This window comes from Apodemus sylvaticus, chromosome 19 (genome assembly GCF_947179515.1).
Source record: "Apodemus sylvaticus chromosome 19, mApoSyl1.1, whole genome shotgun sequence".
NCBI lineage: Eukaryota > Metazoa > Chordata > Mammalia > Rodentia > Muridae > Apodemus > Apodemus sylvaticus.
In genome coordinates this window covers 7,721,139-7,742,437 of record NC_067490.1, presented here as the reverse complement: position 1 = coordinate 7,742,437, position 21,299 = coordinate 7,721,139, and the positions used below count along the sequence as shown (strand labels likewise).

General features: G+C 45.4%; 1 protein-coding gene across 1 annotated transcript in view; it reads right to left on the bottom strand.

Moving 5' to 3' along the window:
* The window catches only part of Dnah8 (dynein axonemal heavy chain 8), a 238,386-nt gene that overhangs the window by 206,337 nt on the left and 10,750 nt on the right, over nt 1–21,299 (bottom strand). The window contains exons 5-12 of the mRNA XM_052164217.1: nt 18,442–18,555; nt 18,168–18,275; nt 16,348–16,449; nt 11,705–11,851; nt 9,102–9,299; nt 4,266–4,342; nt 1,637–1,736; nt 329–448 (exon numbers count right to left, since the gene is read on the bottom strand). Coding sequence (XP_052020177.1) covers nt 329–448; nt 1,637–1,736; nt 4,266–4,342; nt 9,102–9,299; nt 11,705–11,851; nt 16,348–16,449; nt 18,168–18,275; nt 18,442–18,555 — 966 coding nt within the window. The remainder of the gene's footprint in view (nt 1–328; nt 449–1,636; nt 1,737–4,265; nt 4,343–9,101; nt 9,300–11,704; nt 11,852–16,347; nt 16,450–18,167; nt 18,276–18,441; nt 18,556–21,299) is intronic.

The window sequence follows — 21,299 nt, the reverse complement described above, 5'->3', positions numbered from 1 at the left end:
ACAGAAGCATACACTGTGTGGTTTCTAAACAATCACTTTTAAAAGCCCTTATGAAGTGTCTTCTGTTATTAAAAGACATAAGATTTGCCAGCTGTAATTGAACTGGCTGGTCCACTGAACATGAAAGGATTGTCTTAGCCTAAGAAAACATGTCTTAGCCTCTCTCCGGCATGTTTATAAGTTTGGGTTGGTTTTTTTTCCCCCTCTCCGTAAAAGCATTCGTCCTGACTACTTCATTGGCATCAATATTGTAGGACAGGATGCATTTGTAATGTAATTTCGTTCCCACACGGCTACAACGCGTGTATAAATTGTATGATTGGCTTACAAAGAAATAGTTGATGGGTTCATTTATCCGGCGGTACAGCTGCCTCACCCAGAGAATTTTTCCTGCTATGGGGGGCATGTTGCGAGCGAGAGGGGGATCGTCTTTCTGAGAATGGTAAAGCTGCAATTAAAAAAAAATGATGTTACTATTTGCACCCTACGCAGAAGAGAATGGGAAGAAATTTACAGCTGTATTTGAATAGGTGGTTTCGCCACGACTCGAGGGTTGACTGTGCTAGAGATCTTCCATCAAAATGCTAATGAGATCCAGAACCAATAATCGGGGGCTCAGAAATAATCATGTCCACAAATATACGATGCTTACTTCTTTGCCTTCATTTCCTATTACATGTTATGCTTTGAATCGGATATGCCCCACAACCTTCTAGTGTGTGTGTGTGTGTGTGTGTGTACAAGTATGCACAGCCATATGGATGCCAGAGGTTATTGCTGGCATTTTCTGTCCCTTTCAACTTTAGTTTTTGAGACAGAGTCTCCCACTGAACACGGAGCTCGCTGCCTGGGCACTAGACTGGCTGCCAGAGTACCCCAGGAACCACCGGCCTCCACCTGTGCAGCATGCAAATATCTGATCTGAGCTCAGGTCCTCAAGTTTGCACAGCAAGCTCTTGACTGCCAGGACTGTCCTCCCAGCCTTGGATGTCTTATTTTAAATATATGCCCACCCCTTAGCTGGTTATGCTAGTTGGGAAAGTCGTGGAAATCGTTAGGAGGTGGACATCTTTTGAGAAGGGGTGGGCCTCTAGAAGTTAGACCCACTCCCTGATGTGGGCTGGCTGGCTGCTACAAGAATAGCCTCAGGTTTACACACCTGTGAACATGCCCTGAGTTACTCCATTATGACAGGCTGAAACTCAAAGGCAACATAAATCTTTCTCTCCATCAGTTTTCCATGGTAGGGATGCAGAAGTAACTACCAAGTGTGTTTTCACTTCTGTCCTTATCTCACACCTTAAGGAGGTGGTCCACAGAGGAGACATGTAGCTACACCATATCTGTACACTCACACTGTATCTGTACTCTCCGGTACCTGCATGTCTATGGACAACTCCACTACCCTAACCCGGCTCTACTATAGAAACATGGGAAGACTGTGTCCACAGCACAGTTCTTAACAGCAAACAGGTGTGGCAGTCCAGGGACCCTCAGACTCAGAGGGGAGTCTCCAAGAGCCTTCATCGTAAGAGGAAAGCTCTGAAGATTCAAGCATTTGATGACAATGGTGAGGGCTTCCAGACCCTCCCTCTTTATACAAATATGTCCTTCTGTGGATGTGCAAGACACTTACCTTCTTGGTAGCTTCAAGTTCAGCCACATAACACTGAAGGATCCGCTCGATTGTGTGATTGATTTCCATTTGCAGGCAGGGAATGTTGAGCTTCTGAAACCTGAAAGGAATCGAAACTGGATAAATGGAAGGGAAATGAGAAGCATACTGCAGACATGCTAGAGCGTTAACTACTCATTCATGCGTTTGATAAATGTTTATTCCAGGCTTCGTGGATTGGAGCTAACAACAAACAAGGCAGATGCACCCCCTGGCTTCTCTGGACCCCGCAATTTGTACATTGAAAGGCAGATATTGTAATGGTGGCCTGTTGGCCAATGTCACATCTACTCAGGGACTAGAACATGCCTGGGAGGTGCCAGGACCACACTGTTCTGATAATAGAATGAAGTGACCAGTTAGTTATACATTATAGCTAAAGTGGGTGATGGGAGACAGAGGGGAGAGGGGAGGTGTCACCATTCAAATGCTACCTGAGTTGTCACTTGTCAAAATCATTTCATTCCTGCTGCGAATCTCATGGTAGTCTCTTAAGAGACGATCACTATCACAGGAGATATGGAACTGTGGCAAAGCCACCAGAAAGTCAGATACACTGATTCCCAGAGAAGAATTCCAAAAGGGGACTCTGGCATGGGTCTTGTCTCTGTGTATATGTGTGTCCCTGTGTCTGTCTGCCTCTGTTTCTCATATCACACATGTGCATACACACAAAACCTCTAGTCAAACTTCTCTCTCTAGTGCCTAGATTTCTACCCTTTGTGGGGAATAGAGGATAAAGGAAACAGAAAGAGAGTAGATTTTTTGGTTTTTTTTGTTTTTGTTTTTTTTTTGGGGGGGGGGGGTGAGACAGGGTTTCTTTGTATAGCCCTGGCTGTCCTGGAACTCACTCTGTAGACCAGAACTGGCCTCGAACTCAGAACTCCGCCTGCCTCTGCCTCCCAAGTGCTGGGAAGAGAGTAGATTTTAAGTAGTCTTACTATGAATGACTAGGGGACAACTTTGTGATGTGGGGACATGGCCTGACTGTGCCAACCATTTTTCTGTGTATAACACTACATCTGCCTCACTGTGATAAACACCAAAATAAACTGGGGAGGAAAGGGTTTCAGCTTCCGACTCGCAGGTCACCATCCCTATCAACTGCCTTTTTTAAACAGCCCAGACGCGTCTGCCTAGGGATGGAACCACCCACAGTGGGCTAAGCTTACTTATATCAATAAGCAATTAGGAGCCATGCCCACAGACATGGCCACAGTCAGGCTGATGGAGGCAGTTCCTCTAACGCTCCCCCTTCGCAGATGTCCCCAAATCTGTGTTGAATTGACATCTAAAGTAAACTATGACAATATGCAATCATGTTCCTTGGAAATTCTTTCCCCAAGTAATATTAAACATTAGTTATTCCCTCCCTAATAATAGCTATGAAATTAAAATGAAGTATATTGCACGGCCATTCGAGACTTTCTTATGAAAGACTTTTCTGTTATTATTTTTGTAATTCAGTGGAGCATCAGAGCACACACCTGTCATCCCATCGGGGAAATGGAGGCAGCGGGAGCAAGAGATTAGAGGTTTTCCTGTGGCCAGCCTAGCTTATAGTGAGTCTGTCTCAAAAACAAAAAATCTAAAATGGTATGAAAAACTATGTTCTTTGTCTCAAAAAACTATTTAGTGGTAAATGAAATATCAATGTTCATAACTCTTGTAGTTTTTGTGTTTTTATTTTTGTTTTTTTTTTTTGGGTTTTTTTCGAGACAGGGTTTCTCTGTATAGCCCTGGCTGTCCTGGAACTCACTCTGTAGACCAGGCTGGCCTTTAACTCAGAAATCCACCTGCCTCTGCCTCCCAGAGTACTGGGAATACAGGCGTGTGCCACCACCCGCCTGGCTAATGTTCATAACTCTTAAACTTTATGAAGGAAAGGTTTCCAGAACATCTAATTTGAAAATGGATAGAGGTTGTGTGTGTGTGTACGTGTGTGCACAGGGGTGTTGTGTGGAAGTATACAAATACATGTGTGTGGAGGTGCATATACACATGTGTATGCATGTGTGGAGACCACAGTACAACCCCGGTGGCATTCGTCAGGTGCCACCCAGCCTTTTTTCTTTTTTAAGACAGGGTCTCTTACTGTCCTTGAATGTACTGATTTAGCTAAACTGCACGGCCACTGACCCCAGGGATCCTCCTGCCTTTGCCTCTCCAGGAAGGATGGGTTACAAACAAGCCCTACCCTGCCTGCCTTTCTTCCTCATCCTCTTCCTCTTCCTTCTCTTCCTTCTCTTCCTCCTCCTCTTCCCCCTCCTCACCCTCCTCTTCCTCCTCTTCCTCCTCCTCTCCCCCCTCCTCTTCCCCTTCCCCCTCCTCTCCCTCCTCTCCCTCCTCTCCCTCCTCTTCCTCCTCCTCTTCCCCCTCCTCTCCCTCCTCTCCCTCCTCTTCCTCCTCCTCTTCCCCCTCCTCTCCCTCCTCTTCCTCCTCCTCTTCCTCTTGCCCCTCCTCTTTTTACATTGACTCACCAAATTGAACTCAGGTCCTCCCCATTGCAAGGCAAGACCTTTACCTCCTAAGCTGCATGGAACTGTGCTTTCAAAGGAACCAATCCTCCTTCAGCCTCTATAATAAATACCTCTGAAGCAGCTGCAGAGCCTGCTGGGAGGACAAGATCTTTCCAAAGGTGCTGTTCATAAATGCCTGTATTTGAATCTAAAATAGAACATTAACATTCAAGTTATGCCGAGGTGAAGGAGTCTAGTTTTGTTACACAATTAACGACGTCCCTAAAGTCCCAAACATATCTACCTCCTAAGTGCCTAGTGATGCTTGTTGCCTAGTCTGCTGTGGTGGCCACAAGCCACGCTGGCTACTGAATGAAGCATCACCCCTTAGAAGTGAGATGCAGGTGGATATAAAATACACACTCCATCTTAACGACTTCATACCCCCACCCCCACCTACGCACCCACAGAGGTTATATAAAATACTCCCTTCATGGCTTAAAATTAATGGCATGTGAACATTATACTATTCCAAATAGACTGGACTAAACACAGTATAGTATCATAATCAATTTCAGCTTCTTTTTAGTCCATTCACGCAGCTGCTAGAAAGACAGAGTCCCTTGGGCAGTTTGCATGTGCATCTTCCGGTTGGATAGTCTAATTGGGAGACTGTATAGAAGGGGAAAGGTTCCCTTGCTAAGTGCTCTTCTTTGGGATGCTAATTTCTAAGCTTGTCCCTGGGACAGCATATTGACATTACAAACAGAAGATATGAGCTGCCCACACTACTGCCCTGGGAAACCTCTATGCTGGGGCTCAGTAGGAACGGGAGGCAGAAAATGTTCCTCCCAAGACCCTATCATCCCTGGCCATGAGCTTCAAGCTCTTGATCCTGAAAAATGGAATTTAAATGGTTCTTTGCTGATTGGACTGTATTGGTATTGCTGGTCCAATGGATCACACCCAAAGGTTTGTCAGACATTGGAAATGGAAGGAAAGTCAAAATACTGACGGCACAGTCAAATTATCTAGCAATAACTATCAAAGGGCTTATGGGAGCTGGGTTTGACAGAATACACTATAATCCTATCATACAGAGGACAGAGGCAGGAAAATGAAAAAAAAATCTGAGGCCAGCCTGTGCTATGTACAGAGACCCTGTCTTTCAAAAACTGAAGGGCTGGGATATAGTCCAGTGGTACAGTGCCTGCCTAGTTGGAACCAATCACCAGTCCTCAAAAAAAAAAAAAAAAAAGAAAAGAAAAGAAAAGAAAATCATATGGACACTAACTTTATTGGAAACTAAAATTTACATCTTTCATAATATATAATCTTCATTAATAAATCATAAAGTTTTCAGAGAGCAAATTTTTTAATTCCTATTGCCATGAATATTTAATTTCCAATGTATTTTGGGAGTAAATTCCATCCAGTCCAACTAGCCAAAATGAACAGTAATAACGGGAATATATCTTGATATCAGAACATAATTTTCAAAAGTGGAAGGGAAACGAAAAGTAAGTTAACTTATCAGGCCTGATGATGCGGGCCTATGATCTCAGTCACTCTGTTGGATAAGGTAGAAAGATCGCTAGTTCAAAGGCTGTCTCACCCTCGAGGGAGTTCAAGGCCAGCCTGGACAACTTAATGAGACCCCATGTCAAAATGAAAAGTAAGAAAAGGATAAGGGATATAGTTCTGTGCGAAGAGTACTTGCCTAGCACATGTGGGACCGAGTAACACACAAACAATGATTCAGAAAGACAGACAGACAAAAAAGACAAAGGATAAAACCTAAGAGGGAACTCAACAGTCAAGAGCACTGGCTGCTCTTACAGAGGGCTGGGTTCAATTTCTAGGACCTATGAAACAGCTCACAACCTTCCGTTAACTCAGTTCCAGGGGTTCAGTGCCCTCTTCTGGCCTCTGCTGGAACTGCATGCATGGGGTGTACATACACATACAGGCAAACACAGACATAAAAGAAAAATAAAAAATTTTTCTTTTAATTGAAAGGAAGGGGATGGAGAGATGGCTCAGTGGTTAAGAGCACTGACTGCTCTTCCAAAGGTCCTGAGGTCAAATCCCAGTAACCACATGGTGGCTTTCAACCATCTGTAATGTGATCTGATGCCCTTTTCTAGTGTGTCTGAAGACAGCTACAGTGTACTTAGATATAACAATAAATAAATCTTTAAAAAAAACATAATTCAGATATAAAATTGTAAACTCTTCAAGTTAGGATAAATGTTAAATATACCTAAACTGACAAAATTGACAGACTGGATGTTATTAGTGTATATCATGTCTTATAGTTTACATAACTGTTCAATGTATATATCAGAGAAAAGATCTTTTTAATGGACAAAAAGGGTAAAATGTTATGGATTGGGTCTATTGCATGTATTACATTAATTGGGTTCCCAAATTACATGGGAATTCGCACTTCTGCATGTAAGACACCACTGGTCCCTGGCCCCAGTTGTCTCTAATTGGTAAATAAAGCTGCTGGTGGCCAATGGCTAGACAGGGAGACAGAAGCGAGACTTTAGATTTCCTGGGCCAGGGGACCCAGGGAAGAAGGAGGATTTAGAATTGTCATGCCAGGGAAGCAAGAGGACCGTGCTTGAAAACTGCAGGTAGAAAGCATACAGCCACGAAGGAGTCGGGGAAGAGCAGCCCAGGGGCCCCTCCCCTGACTGGGTCTGGAATAACAAAGATGGAATTTAGATTTTAGTTAGTAATAAGTCAGGAGTATCGGAGGAGAGGAGTGAGCAATGTGGAAGTGTGGGAGTGGCCCAGCCATTGAGCTACTTAGGGCATATTAAAAATAAGGCTGTATGTGTGTGTGTGTGTGTGTGTGTGTGTGTGTGTTTCATTCAAGAATTCAGGGGACTTTGACAAGTGGTGAGGAGCACACGCTGCCACCACCAGTGGGGAAACTTGAATCGTGTTAATATTTAATGCAACGATGTATAAAAGCCCCTTGGAAGTGTGCTTATTCTTGCATGCCTTTTACTGGACATACTCAATTTTCATAAAAAAAAGACGAGGAGCCGGAAAAATGATATGGTCAGTAAAGCACATAGGTTGCAAACATAAAAACACAAGTTCAGATCCTATAGTGATTTGCATGAAAAGAGTCCCTACAGACTCAAGGAGTAAAATTAGTGGAGGTGTGGCCTTGTCAGAGCAGGTGTGGCCTTGTTGTAGTAGGTGGGGCCTTGTTTGAGTAGGTGTGGGTTTTTTGTTTTTGTTTTTTGGGTTTTTTTTGGTTTTTTTTTTTTTTTTTTTTGGTTTTTCGAGACAGGGTTTCTCTGTGTAGCCCTGGCTATCCTGGAACTCACTCTGTAGACCAGGCTGGCCTCAAACTGAGAAATCTGCCTGCCTCTGCCTACCAAGTGCTGGGATTAAAGGCGTGTGCCACCACCACCTAGCAGGTGTGGTCTTATTCAAGTAGATGTGGTCTTTTTTTGAGTAGGTATGGCCTTGTTGGAGTAGGTATGGTCTTGTTTGAGTGGGTGTGATCTTGTTTGAGTGGGTGTGGCCTTGTTTGAGTGGGTGTGGGCTTTGTTTGAGTAGATGTGGTTTTATTCAAGTATATGTGGTCTTCTTTGATTAGGTGTGGCCTTGTTGGAGAAGGCGTGGCCATGTTGGACAGAGTATGGCCTTGTTTGAGTAGGTATGGCCTTTGAGTAGGTGTGGTCTTATTCAAGTAGATGTGGTCTTTTTTGATTAGGCGTGGCCTTGTTGGAGTAGGTGTGGCCATGTTGGAGTAGTGTAGACTTGTTGGAGGAAGTGTAATATGGAGGATGGGCAATGAGATTTTAGAAACTTGAGCCAAGCCCAGTGTCAGGGTCTCTTCTTGCTGCCTATGGATCTAGATGTAGAACTCTTCAGCACCATGCCTGCCTGGATGCTGCCATGTTCCCACCATGATGATAATGACTGAACCTCTGAAACTGTAAGCCACTCCAGTTAAATGCTTTCTTTCAAAAAGAGTAGCTATGGGGGTGTCTCTTTACAGCAATTCAAACCCTAAAACAGGTGCCCCAGACTCTTCATAAAAAGCAAAAAAAATATTAATAATAATGGTAGTATGTGCCTACAGTCCTATCAATGTCTCGAGATCACAGATAGGTGGATCACTGGAAGTTTCTGATGAAGTTCCAGGCCAATGACAGACACTAGCTCAGATAAAAGGTAGAAGAAACCTGAGGTTGTCCCCTGGCCTTGGCACCTTGCACATAAATACCCCCCACCACACACACACACACACACACACACACACACACACTATGGCACACGTGACCATATGCATTCATGTGTGTGTGTACACATACTCATAAAGGTAGAAAATATTTTATAGGTTGCTTTAAAAAATATTCACCCTACAAATTTCTTAAAGCAACTTGGGACAGAAATAAAATGAATGGTAAATACATGTGGCTGGGGAGATGGCTCACCAGCTAAGAGCCCTGGCTGCTCTTGCAGAGGACCTGGGTTCCATTCCCAGCACCCACACGTGGTTCACAACTGTAACTCCTATTCCAGGGCATCTGATACCCTCTTCTGGCTTCTGAGGAACCAGGCATACATGCAGGACACACACTCATACATGCAGACAAAACAACAAACAAAATGAAATAAAAACTTTTTTAGGAGCTGGAGAGATGAGCGGTTAAGAGCACTGACTGCTCTTCCAGAGGTCCTGAGTTCAATTCTCAGAAACCACATGGTGGCTCACAACCATCTGCAATAGGATCGTATGACCTCTTCTAGTGTGTCTGAAGACAGCAACAATGTACTCACATACATTAAATAAATAAATATTAAAAAAAACTTTTTAAAAAAATCAATACAGGAGCATTACTCTATATGGATATTTGTAATAAGAACACCAAGCAGAACTGTTCATCCACTCTGCTTCAGTTTTTATACATAGAGTTTGTGTAGCTATTTACCTCTAAAGTATTGATTTTCCCCATAAAATCTGAGAAGTCGGTGTCAAATTCTGTTCTTCGTGGATCCAGGATGTCATACTGGTTCTTCTTAATCCCCTGATAGATGTTTTTAAACTTTATCCCCAAAATATCAATCCCTTCAATGGTAGAGTTGCTCAAGGCTGAGTACGTTTGCACAATGGTTATCATCTCCGTAATCTTCAAAAAGAAATGTTAGATGTTAGAATTGGGTTATCAAGTCCCTTCTCCAGACGGATTAGGAAGCAGGAGCTGATGCAGAGGCCATGGAGGGATGTTAATTACTGGCTTGCTTGAGTTCCAGTCCTGACTTGCTTTGGTGATGAACAGCAATGTGGAAGTGTGAGCTGAATAAACCCTTTCCTCTCCAATTTGCATTCTTGGTCATGATGTTTGTGCAGGAATAGAAACCCTGACTAAGACAGTTGGCAACCCACTCATACAGATAAATAAATCTAAAACAACAAACCCCTCTTATACCCACAAGTTATGAAGTTCTTGATCTTCAGCAATTCCCATTCTGAGTCCTGTTTTCTATAACTTAGCTCCAAACTCGTGGTGGAGATTATTTTTGTCCAATCTCCTCAGAGTATTCTCCAAATACCACATCCCATGGAGACAACACTGCTGGTCCTTCCATAAGACCATCAGTAGCGGCGTGCAGTCCCCATGCCTGTCAACCCTTCTTGGAGTGACTACAATTCTGTCCTGGAAATCACTCTGTAGACCAGGCTGGTCTCAAACTCAGAAATCCGCCTGCCTCTGCCGCCTAAAGTGCTAGGATTACAGGCGTGCGTCGCCACCATCAGGTGTGACTACTATTCTAAGCACACAATTTCTGTACACTTCCAGAAACCATTTCTGGACATTCTAGATACCAGGTCTCCAAACCAGGAGGAAATGCAGGCTGCCCTGAAATTTGCAGTCCATGACACGTGATCTGTATAAACATAAGAAATGATGGTCTCCAAACACTGTGCCTGCCTACTCTGTAAAGCAAAAGCCAAGACAGGACTTCAACACTACCGGCCTGATGGTATTCTATCCTCTAAAACTGACTCTCCCACCAGAGAGCTCTTCTGGCTACAACAGCCAGAAAGTCTAATACGATTTGAGGTGTCCATCCACATAAAATCCATGAACCACAGTAAGAGAAAGCAAGTGGCATTGTTTCCCGCATTTAGCTTAATCTATTCACATGATTATCTTCACTTACATCTGTTTTCCTACATAGTCTTATTCTCTTTTTTTAAGTATATGGAAGAGGTTGTAACTGCAATTTCCTCCAGAGGCCACTAGAGGGCATGGGATTTCCCCGGAACTGGAGGTGCAAGTAGTTAAGTGTGTTGGTAACCGAACTCAAGGCTTCTGCAAGAGAGATATATGCTCTTCACTGCTGGCTATCTCTCTATCTACAACCCTTCCAACTTTGTTTTCAGGACAGGGTCTCTCACTGAACCTGGATCTTCTCTGATTGGTTAGACTGGCTAACCAGTGTACTCCATAGATCCCCCTGTCTCTGTTCTAGCAGCAATGGAATTAGAGGCAAGCACCACTGTGCCCAACTTTTCACCCAGGCTCTTATGCTTGCTCACTGAAACCATCTCTCCAGCCCCATGACATCATAGACACCCTCTGCACTGGCTGGTTGTGTGTGTCAACCTGATGCAAGCTAGAGCTGTCACAGAGAAAGGAGCTTCCCTTGACAAAAATGCCTCCATGAGATCCAGCTGTAAGGCATTTTCTCAATTAGTGACCAAGGGTGGGAGGGCACCTGGTGGGCGGTGCCATCCCTGGGCTCTATAAGAAAGCAAGCTGAGCGAGCCAGTCAACAGCATCCCTCCATGGCCTCTGCATCAGCTCCTGCCTCTAGGTTCCTACCCTGTGTGAGTTCCTGTCCTGAGTTCCTTTGGTGATGAACAGCAGTGTGGAAGTGTAAGCTCAATAAACCCTTTCCTCCCCAACTTGCTTCTTGGTCGTGATGTTTTATGCAGGAATAGAAACCCTGACTAAGATACCCTCCAAAGACCGACACCTAGGAACCTTTAGGGTGGCTTCCCTACAGCCTTCTAAACAATGTCATTCCTCCTCAGTCAGTCCTAAGGACCCAAGTCAGAGGTGCAGGAGTTTCTGGAAGCTCTCTGTCTAGCAAAGGCCTCCTCTACCCACTGTTCAGAAATACATCGAGGATGTTGGTGCTGAGAGAGAGAGAGAGAGAAAGAGAGAGAGAGAGCAAATAGGCTTCAGACGCTGCCTACTTATGGGGCCCATGAGCCACACACATTTTCTCAGGCTGATATTGTGGTCGAGAGCAGAAGCCTTCAAGTTCAAGATCTATCTGTGCAAGAAGAATTGAGGTCTTGGGAGAGGTGAAATTCTGCAATAGCCTTGTGCCGGCATAAGGCACCAGCCCTGAATGAGAGAAGATATCAGCTCAAATAAATGATGCGGTATCTGAGTAACCGGACTGAATGAGTTGGATCAATACCAGGAGTCAATGACCCTCACACACACTGCCTGAACCCCCAAAATAACCAGCTCCGTGGGGTTCAGGGTGGAGGTCCTGTGACTGCAGAAGTGCTTACCTTCTCAAGCCTCTTACAGAAGGCTTCAAATTTTCCAAATATATACATTTCTGAAACCTCAAAAGACTTCTCCCCTGAGGATTCTAAAATCTGCTTCCTTGTTTTGTGAAAGGATGCCTGGTATTCTTTGAAGAGAAAGATGCAATCCTACAAGAGAATTGGAAAAAGAAGATAAAAAAAATCAGGGGGTTGGGCGACAGGCTTGTGATAGGCTGACCATGCCAGCCCCCTCAAACAAAGGCTGGTGCTGGTGACAATTGTTCATGCCCTCTCTCTATTAAGACCTATGAATGACAATATCTGTTTTTAAATGTTTAATTTTAAACTTTATTATTAAAAAAAAATACACACACACAAATCATACACCAAAATTATCCACACTAAAAGACTATACAACTCAAGGAAGCTGGATATAGTCAAAATAGCCATTCGGAAAACAGCTTTTTTGAATACACAATCCAGTTCTGTCTCTTAACTCACTACCTTAACTCTCCCTGAACTAAAGCATGACGTCAGCTTTGGTTCTATATTCCCATGGCTAATTAAACAAAACTGCTGTGCGGTTAAGTTATTATTCTTGTAATTATTGGTGTTTGTACTTGTAGACTGAACCTGGGTCAGAGGCGCTTTTGCTGCGGTAGGCAGCGGTCAATGGAGAGTCAAAGGGGTTTTCATTTCTTTAAAAACCCAGTTATGTTAGGTGAATATGTGTTTTAATCCCAGGTGTGGGACAAGCAGGCTTCTTCACAGCAGGTGATTATGATTTGCCTCGTGCACTGTCAGGGGGCCGATCTTTGCCAGCCGCAGGTAGTTTAATTCTGGGACCCTGGAGAGGGTGGAAATCCCAGAGCCCTGAGAAGAGCAGAAGGCATGAAGAAGAAAGATGAAAGGAGGAGGAGAGAGGAAGAGAGGGAGGAGGAGGAAATGGAGGAGGGGAAGAGGAGAGGAAGGAGGGGAGGAAGAGGGGAGGGAGGAGGGAGAGGAGGAGGGAGAGGAGGAGGGGAAGAGGAGAGGGAGGAGGGGAGGGAGGAGGAGGGAAGGGAGGAGGGAGAGGAGGAGGCTCCTGCTCCCCACTGAAGCTCCTGGTAGCTGTTGTTGCCATTCGCCCAGTGTTCACAAGCAAAGAGAAGTCGGAGATAGCTTAATGACAAAGATTGTAAGGTTGTTAAGTTCCCCCAAAGAACTCAACAACCTTAGTCAGTAGGAAGTTGTCTAAGGAGGTCTATGCCCCTTTCTTCTCTAACCTTCTTTCTCCCCTGTCTAGTGTTGAGAAGTTGGAAGGGAGGTAGAGATATAAGAACCCCAATAACATAGCTCCTCCCCCCCCCAAAAAAAACAGCACCTACAGATAGAGACTGGCCAGAATGTTGAAAATGAGTGACTGAGCGCTCAGCACTCAAGGGGATACCTATCATCAACACCCCCTCCCCCGCTGAGGCTCGGGAACATTGAGGAGGAGGCAGCAGAAGGATGTCTGAGCAGGGAGAGGGTTTGGAGGGCTGCGGCATGCTGTTTTCTGGACATGATGTGGCTGCTGTATTCATTAACCCAAGGCAGCTACGGTTCCCTGCATAGGACCTGCACAACATCAACCCAGCTAAAAGTCAGGCACGGGTGACTGATGGGGAGGGTGAGCTCCAGCCCCACCTCTTACTAAGGAGCTACTGACAGTTTATACTTGTCGTGGTGGGATGTCCTTCTTTCAGAAGGCTGTGGCTACAAGTGGGATTCTCAGCTCCTGGGACAGCCTTGCACCAGCATATTAAATGGACTTAGTGGGTCATTAAAAAAAAAAAAAAAAGAGGAAGAAGAAGAAGTTGGGAGAAGATACTGTGATGGTTTGTCTATGCTCAGCCCAGGGAATGGCACTATTAGAAGGTGTAGCCCCGTTGGAGTGGGTGTGGCCTCGCTGGTGTGGGCGTGGCCTCACTGGAGTGGGAGTGGCCTTGTTGGAGTAGGTGTGTCATTATGGGCGTGGGCTATAAAACCCACATACTGGCTGCCTGGAAGTCAAGTCTTCCCACTAGCAGCCTTCAGATGAAGATGTAGAACTCTCAGCTCCTCCTGTACCATGCCTGCCTGGACAGCCCCAATGAAATGATGTCTGTATAAGAGTTGCCTTGGTCATGGTGTCTGTTCACAGCAGTAAAACCCTAACTAGGACAGACATGCCGGAGGGAATGTGGAGGATACTGCCATATTTCATTGTGTACATGTGTCAAATTCTCAGGAAAGAAAGTAAAAGAAAAAAATCATACAATCCCCTACGAGGCTGGAAATTTTTTCTCTGAAGATGTCTGTTCTTGGCTGGCATCCACAGAGTCACCAGCATGCTATTTTTTTTATTGTTATTTGCATCAATCTCTCACACCATAGCCAATTTCTGTTTTCAAATTTGTCATCTGCCCCACCACATACCTGCTTTAAGAGGTACAGCCTTGGGCTTGAGAGATGGCTCAGCGGTTAAGAGCACAGACTGCTCTCCCGAAGGTCCTGAGTTCAATTCCCAGCAACCACATGGTGGCTCACAACCATCTGTAATGGGATCTGATGCCCTCTTCTGGTGTGTCTGAAGACAGCTACAGTGTACTTAGATACAACAATAAATAAATCTTTAAGACAGAGTAAGCGGGGCCAACCGGATTGAGCAGAGGTCCTGAATTCAAATCCCCAGCAACCACATGATGGCTCACAACCATCAGTACAGCTACAGTGCACTCATACAGAAAATGAATGAATAGAGAAATAAATCTTTAAAACAAAATGGTACAGTCTTGTTGGAATCACTAGAGTTGGGCTCTGAGGTTTCAAAAGTCCAAACCAGGCCTGGTCCCCCCCTTCTCTCTCTCTCTCTCTCTCTCTCTCTCCCCCTCTCTCCCTCTCTTGCTGCTGCTTGCTTAATCAGATGTAGAAATTTCAGCTGCCTGCCTGCCGCCATGCTTCCCACCATGGTGATAATGGGCTGAACCTCTGAACCTGTAAGCCAGCTCCCCCCCCAAAAAATGCTTTCCTTTATAAGAATTACTGTGGCCATGGTGTCTCTTCACAGCAAGAGAACACTAAGACTGTCATTCAGTATTTCTTAGCTGTCCTTGCCCTCAGCGCTGGCCTGGAGCACTTCTGGGTTTTTTCTGAGACTTTTTCTCTTGCTCACTCTGGCGCTCCACGTCTTCACGGGTTCAGCTCATTGTCCTTCTGGTAAACCCTCTTGTCCTTGACAGTGCGGTTTCTTTTATGGTTTTTTTTTTTTCCTTTTATGTTTTTTTAACCGTCTCCACCTTTTAGGTGTCGTCTTTAGACACATTTCAAAGCTTCTACCAAATGCTTGTGCTCAGATGTCAAAAGGAGAAAGCTGTGTCCGGACTTTCAAGTCTCCCTGAAGGTGGCTCCTGTTGCTTGAGGCCCCTGAAGGCTGGTTCTTCTCTAAGTTACAGAGAGTTGTTTGACGGTTCTTTTCTTTGTCCCTTAGTGCTCTTGACCCCAGGAAAAGAATCTGTTTCTCAGGACTGGCAGTCAAGTCCCACGTGAATGCATTCAGGAGAAGAGATGCCTGTAACTTCAATGGCTGACTCCAGGTGAGGCCTCTTCACAGCAATTTCCCCTTCGCCTTCCTCCTTTTGTTGCTGTTGTTTGAGAACTGGAATCCCATATAGCCCAGGGTGGCCTCGAAATCCCGGTGTAGCCCAGGGTGGCTCTTCAATTCCCAGTGTTCCCATCTCTACCACTCCCCGTGCTGGAGCGACAGGGGTGTGCCTCCGTGCCTCTCTTATGGGCTGCCAGAGAGGGGACCCAGAGGTTCACTCATGCTTAGCCTTGTACCGTGCTGGAGTGGTGGCTTAGCCGGTAACAACATAGACCTCAGATCCTAAGGACCCCAGTTCAAATCCCAGCCACTGCTCGATGGCTTACAGCCCTCCGAACTATAGTTTGGCAGTGGTGGCGCCTTTAATCCCAGCACTTGGGAGGCAGAGGCAGGTGGATTTCTGAGTTCGAGGTCAGCCTGGTCTATGGAGTGAGAGCCAGGACAGCCAGGGCTACACAGAGAAACCCTGTCTGGGGGGAGGGGGGGAGAAAGAAAAAAAGAAAAGAAAGAAAGGTTTCTACCAATCAAGCTACATCCTTAGCCCAGTTTCTCCACACTTCTAGAATGTGCATGACTTGGCTTCCTGTTTTCCTTCTGTAATTTAAGCACAGACACTTGTCTATGGCTTCTGGGGGCGGGGCAGGGGGAGGGGCATCTGTCCAGGTCTCTTTGAGGCTGGTGAGTGTTGCAGTCCAACGCTGCAAACCCACCAGCCAGTCAGTTAATTTTCCCACTGCTACTTTTACCTGCTCCTCTCATTGTGACACATAAAATACTTTGTTACTTTTAATTAGGGGGGGGGGGGGGTGAGAGGGCATTGCGCATGCGTGCACGTGCCTACAGCGGCAAAGGCTTCCGGATCCTCACAGTGCTCTCTACCTCTGAGTCATCTCTCTGGCCCCACCAGAGTGAAGTCTCCATGACAATCCTCTTTTATATTCCCACACTGCTCCTTCATGACCGCTTCCAAGGGAGCGTGTTTTCATGGACTGACAAAGGGAATGAGATTGAGCGGCCAGGTGATTGCTTTGCTTTATGAAAGTGAAACGCTATTACAAACCTGAATCTTTTTGAGTACCGCCGGGGTTTCCTGGTCCCACACGTGGTTTGTCCCGCCATCAGTAATGTATGCTTTACAGGCTGTTACCATCTGATTGGTTACCTAAAATTTAGGTACAAAGTGGCTGTAGGTAAATGGCATTTAAATGCATAATACAAATGATAATTAATTTGTGGAGTACATAAATTACAAAATTAAAAAGAACAATAAAGCCGGGCAGTGGTGGTGCATGCCTTTAATCCCAGCACTTGGGAGACAGAGGCAGGTGGTTTTCTGAGTTCAAGGCCAGCCTAGTCTACAGAGTGAGTTCCAGGACAGCCAGGGCTACACAGAGAAACCCTGTCACAAAAAACCAAAACCAAAACCAAACAAACAAACAAACAAACAAAAAGAACGACAAACAAAACCCAAATCCAATCAAAATAAAGAAAACCCAAAGTCACTTTTACCTATTGCAATTAGGTCTCTGTTCCTGGGGCCACCAGTCCCAAAATCAAGCACTATTTGTCTAGTACACTTCCATTAAGGGCCTGACCTAGTCCAAAGTAACGAATGACAGCCACTTAAAAATGGCTAGGGGAGGAGCTAGAGAGATGGCTCAGCAGTGAAGAGCACTGGCTGCTCTTCCAAAGGACCGGGGTTCAATTCCCAGCACCCACATGGCAGCTCACAGCTGTCTGCAACTCCAGTTCCAGGATCCAACATCCTCACTAAGGCATACATGCAGGCAAAATGCAAATGCACATAAAAAATAAAATTTTTTTAAAAAGGGAAAAAAATGGTTGAGTGGGGTGTGGCAGGATTTTCCTTGTCTAATCACATTAGGACAGTGAAAGGCCCATGACTGGACAGGAAAAAGGAGTCAGAGCTAGGAGTTGTGCGGGGGCGGGGGAGTCTGCAGGAGGAAAAGAGAGGATAACCAAGATGGCTTCGGATGTGGACCTGCGTGGCATTTACCAGCCACAAATAGCTATGTTTTTATAAGGTTAGAAATACTGAGATAAAGCTTTTATCATTATCAATTGGCTCTAAAATAACTGTATTGACATCTTGTAAATTGTAATATTATTTATACATAAATCTGATTGGTTAATTGAGCATTAAGAGTCTTGATTCTACCAGGTAATTAGGTGATGAGGTGGCAGATCGTGGGGTGTGTGGGGCATTGTGTGGTAGACAGAGCAACTCAGGGGGCTCTCAAGCGGAGAGATGGTGGGCGGAGAACCACCAAGTGAGATGTACCAGGCAGGAGCCCTGTGGCCCGGCGTGAGCTCTGCAGCTTGCCGGGTTGCCTTGCTGGCTCTCCCTTTTAATGTTTCCCATAACAGTGGGGAACTACAGATCAATGGTAGAATGTTTGCCCAGCACGCTCCAGGCCTTGGGTTCCGTCATTTAAAACAGGTGAACTGGTGCGGGTCTATAGAATCCCATTACTCAGGAGGTAGAGGCAGGGGGATTAGAGGTTCAAGGTCATCTGCCCTTTACTACATAAAAGAATTTGAGGCCAGCCTGGGAGAGACATCCTTGGGGGGGCGGGGAGGAGAGAGAGAGAGAGAGAGAGAGAGAGAGAGAGAGAGAGAGAGAACTTGCTATGATGGGCTAGTGAGATGGCTCAGCCAGCCAAGGTGCTTGCCTCACAAGCCAGACAGCCTGACTTCAATCCAAGGGGCACATATAAAGGTAGAAGGACAGAACAGACGCTACAGAGTTGTCCTCTGACATGTCCAAGCTGCTGTAGCACAACTGTGCCCTGCTACACAAAGATTGATGATGATGACGATGATGATGATAATGATGATGATGATGATGAAGAAGCTCACCTTGATGAATAATGACGTCATCCTCTCTGAAGTATTATAGTACCTCGACACACTGTGAATCATTCTAATGGCATTAATCAAGTTTTGTATTCCGTGTGCCATGGAAACCTAAAACAATTGAGATGGAGGAAGTAAATTCCATCCTACGCGTTATTCCCTGTTTGCTTCCAACTCTGGAGGTCACACGCCACTTTAGGAAACACGCTTCCTAATTTTCTGAACGCTGAGCCATCCCTCCAGGCCCTAGAAAGCGCGCCTTCAGGAACATGCTCACCAGGTCGTAGTTGTAGAGGGGCTGACACACTTTCTCCAGGGTGTACAAGTAGCGCACGTTATCCTTTGACTCGTTTGCGGTGTCAGTGATTCGCGCATCCAAATCCCGCCAGTTCTAAGAAATCAAAATTGCATAAGAATCCAATTATCAACCCAAACATCTCAGTGTGCTTCAATTTAGTCACGAAACTCATGCTGTTTTCCCTGAGCAAACAGACGTGGAAAAAAATGTCAAAGTCTGAATGGTGTAATTTTTTTTTTTCTTCCTGAATAAGATTCACTTGAGCTGGAGAGATGGCTCAGCATGGTTAAGGACACTGACTGCTCTTCCAGAGGTCCTGAGTTCAATTCCCAGCAACCACATGGTGGCTCACAACCATCTGTCATGGGATCTGATGCCCCCTTCTGGTGTGTCTAAGAACAGCTACAGTGTATTTATATACATAAAATAAATAAATGTTAAAAAATAAAAATAAAAAATTTACTTTTTTTAAAAATTATGTGTGTATTGGGTAGGAGAGAGGGAGTGTGAGAGCGAGAACAGGTATCCAAGGAGGCCAGAAGGGGGCGGCAGATTCCCTGGAGCTGGAGCTATAGGTGCTTGTGAGCTTCCTGATAAAGGCGGTCAGAACCAGACTAGGGTCCTTTGGAAAAGCAGGTAAGTGCACCTAACCACTGAGCCATTTCTCAAGGCCCTGATAGCTTCTTGTCTTGTAGAACTTAAGACTGGCTGTTAAAAGCACTTAAATGCCAGACAGTGGTGGCACACCCCTTTAATCCCAGCACTTGGGAGGCAGAGGCAGGTGGATTTCTGAGTTCAAGGCCAGCCTGGTCTACAGAGTGAGTTCCAGGACAGCCAGAGCTACACAGAGAAACCCTGTTGTGGAAAAACCAAAATAAATAAATAAATAAAATAAAAAGCACAGTAAATGCTTGACAAAAAAATAAAGAGGCATTTATTTTTGTGATTGCTGTCCTTGAGTATAGACCTGGACTGGACCTGCTTCTGCCCAGAATGCCTTTTCCAAGATGGATACTCGTGACATTATATAACAGTTCTGGGTCAAGGAAATGCCCTTATTGGCAAAACCGGACTCTGTGGGAAGTCAACTTTGTATTTCGAGTCTTGCCCCTTGAATCTTTCCCGGGCTTGGTTCTCAGCTTGTACCGTTGTTCAAAGGCCATAGAGAAGCTTTAGGAGGTGTGGCCTGGCTGGCAGAGGAAGTCCTCCACAGATGCCAGCCGCTGTCTGCTGGTCCGCACCATGTCAAAGGCGTCTGCCCACACTTGCGCTACCGTGAGCTCCACCGGGCCTTCCCCACAACAATAGGTGATGTTTCTGAAACCATGAGCCAGAAGAACCATTCCTCCTTTGGCTGTCCTCATGTTTTTCTCACCGTGATGAGACAGATATAGAAAATTCAAACCAGAGACAGGACATCATTATGACCGTCATCCTGACCATGTGGTCTTAGGCCTTCCAAACTGGCCTGTGGTAAGAAGGCGGCAGGGCTCAAAACTGCGGGCTAGGGAAGCCTTCCAATACTATAAGCAGAGCTCAGCAGCGGGACCTTGTGGTGAGAATTTAGAAGACCAGAGTGCTGCAGTCATATTTCAGAATCAAGAATGACCAGCAGGGTTAGGGAAGGGATATGATTCAAAGACATAGTTTTATACCTACTGTGTAAATGTTTTACCAAAAAGGAAAAAAACATTGTTGCATGTCCATGCAGAGAAATATAAACTATAAGGGAAAGAAAAGACCAAGTCAAATTGTGCATTACAGCAGCTTCTAGGAGAGGCTGGAGAGATTGCCCGGTGGTTAGAGCACCTGCTGTTGCAGAAGACACGGGTTTGATTCCCAACCCCCACACAGGGGCTCACAACCACTTCTAACTCCAGTTCGAAGGAACTCAGCAGCTTCTTCTCTCTTCTGCCGTCTCCAGACACTCGCATGGTGCACAGACATACCTGTGCTCACATGCATACATTAAAAAAACAAATCTTTTAAAAAAATAACAAAAACAATCCCTAGAAAGAAAGGTAGAGGGGGTGAGGGGAAAGATATGCTGGGCAGAACTTTGGCTTTTCTGTCCACGTTGCCCTTTAGTATGATGACAATTTGTTCTTTTCTTGCTTTGTGTGACAGTGTTTCTCTGCAGGTCTGTCTGAGCAGCCACATGTGTGCAATACCCACGTAAGCGGAAGACGATGTCAGATACGCTGCAACTGAAGTTATGGATGGTTGCTAGGCGCCCTGTACAACCAGGTCCTCGGCAAGCGCGTGCACCAAGGGCTCTTGGCCGCTGAGCCGCCTCTCCAGCGTGGCTCCTCAGCTTGGCAAATCTGTATTGATTCACAAATCCCAAAACACCTTCCAAATAAAAATGCTCATGTCTCTGGATGGCGCACCACAAATGAACTGTCAAAACTGAGAGATGAACCTTTGTCCCGTCAGCTGGGCATTGTGGTAGTCTCGGAAAGAGCCTGGTTCAAGGCTTGACGCTTCTAAACACATGACTGTTGTGTATCAAGAAGCCTTAGAAGCCTTAGAACAAAATGGAAGAGTGATCTCTAAAGACTGGGCAGAGCACCAAGATAAAGCTACACAGGCTCGGCGGTTAAGAGCACTGACTGCTCTTCCAGAGGTCCTGAGTTCAAATCCCAACACCCACATGGTGGCTCACAACTATCTGCAATGGGATCCGACGCCCTCTTCTGGTGTGTCAGAAGACAGCGACAGTGTACTCATATACATAAACAAAGATAAAGCTATGCAGGAGGAATTAGTTCTGTTTTTTCCTCCATAGTACAGTAAGGGATAACTATTATAACAACCTAGGGTATATTTCATCAGGA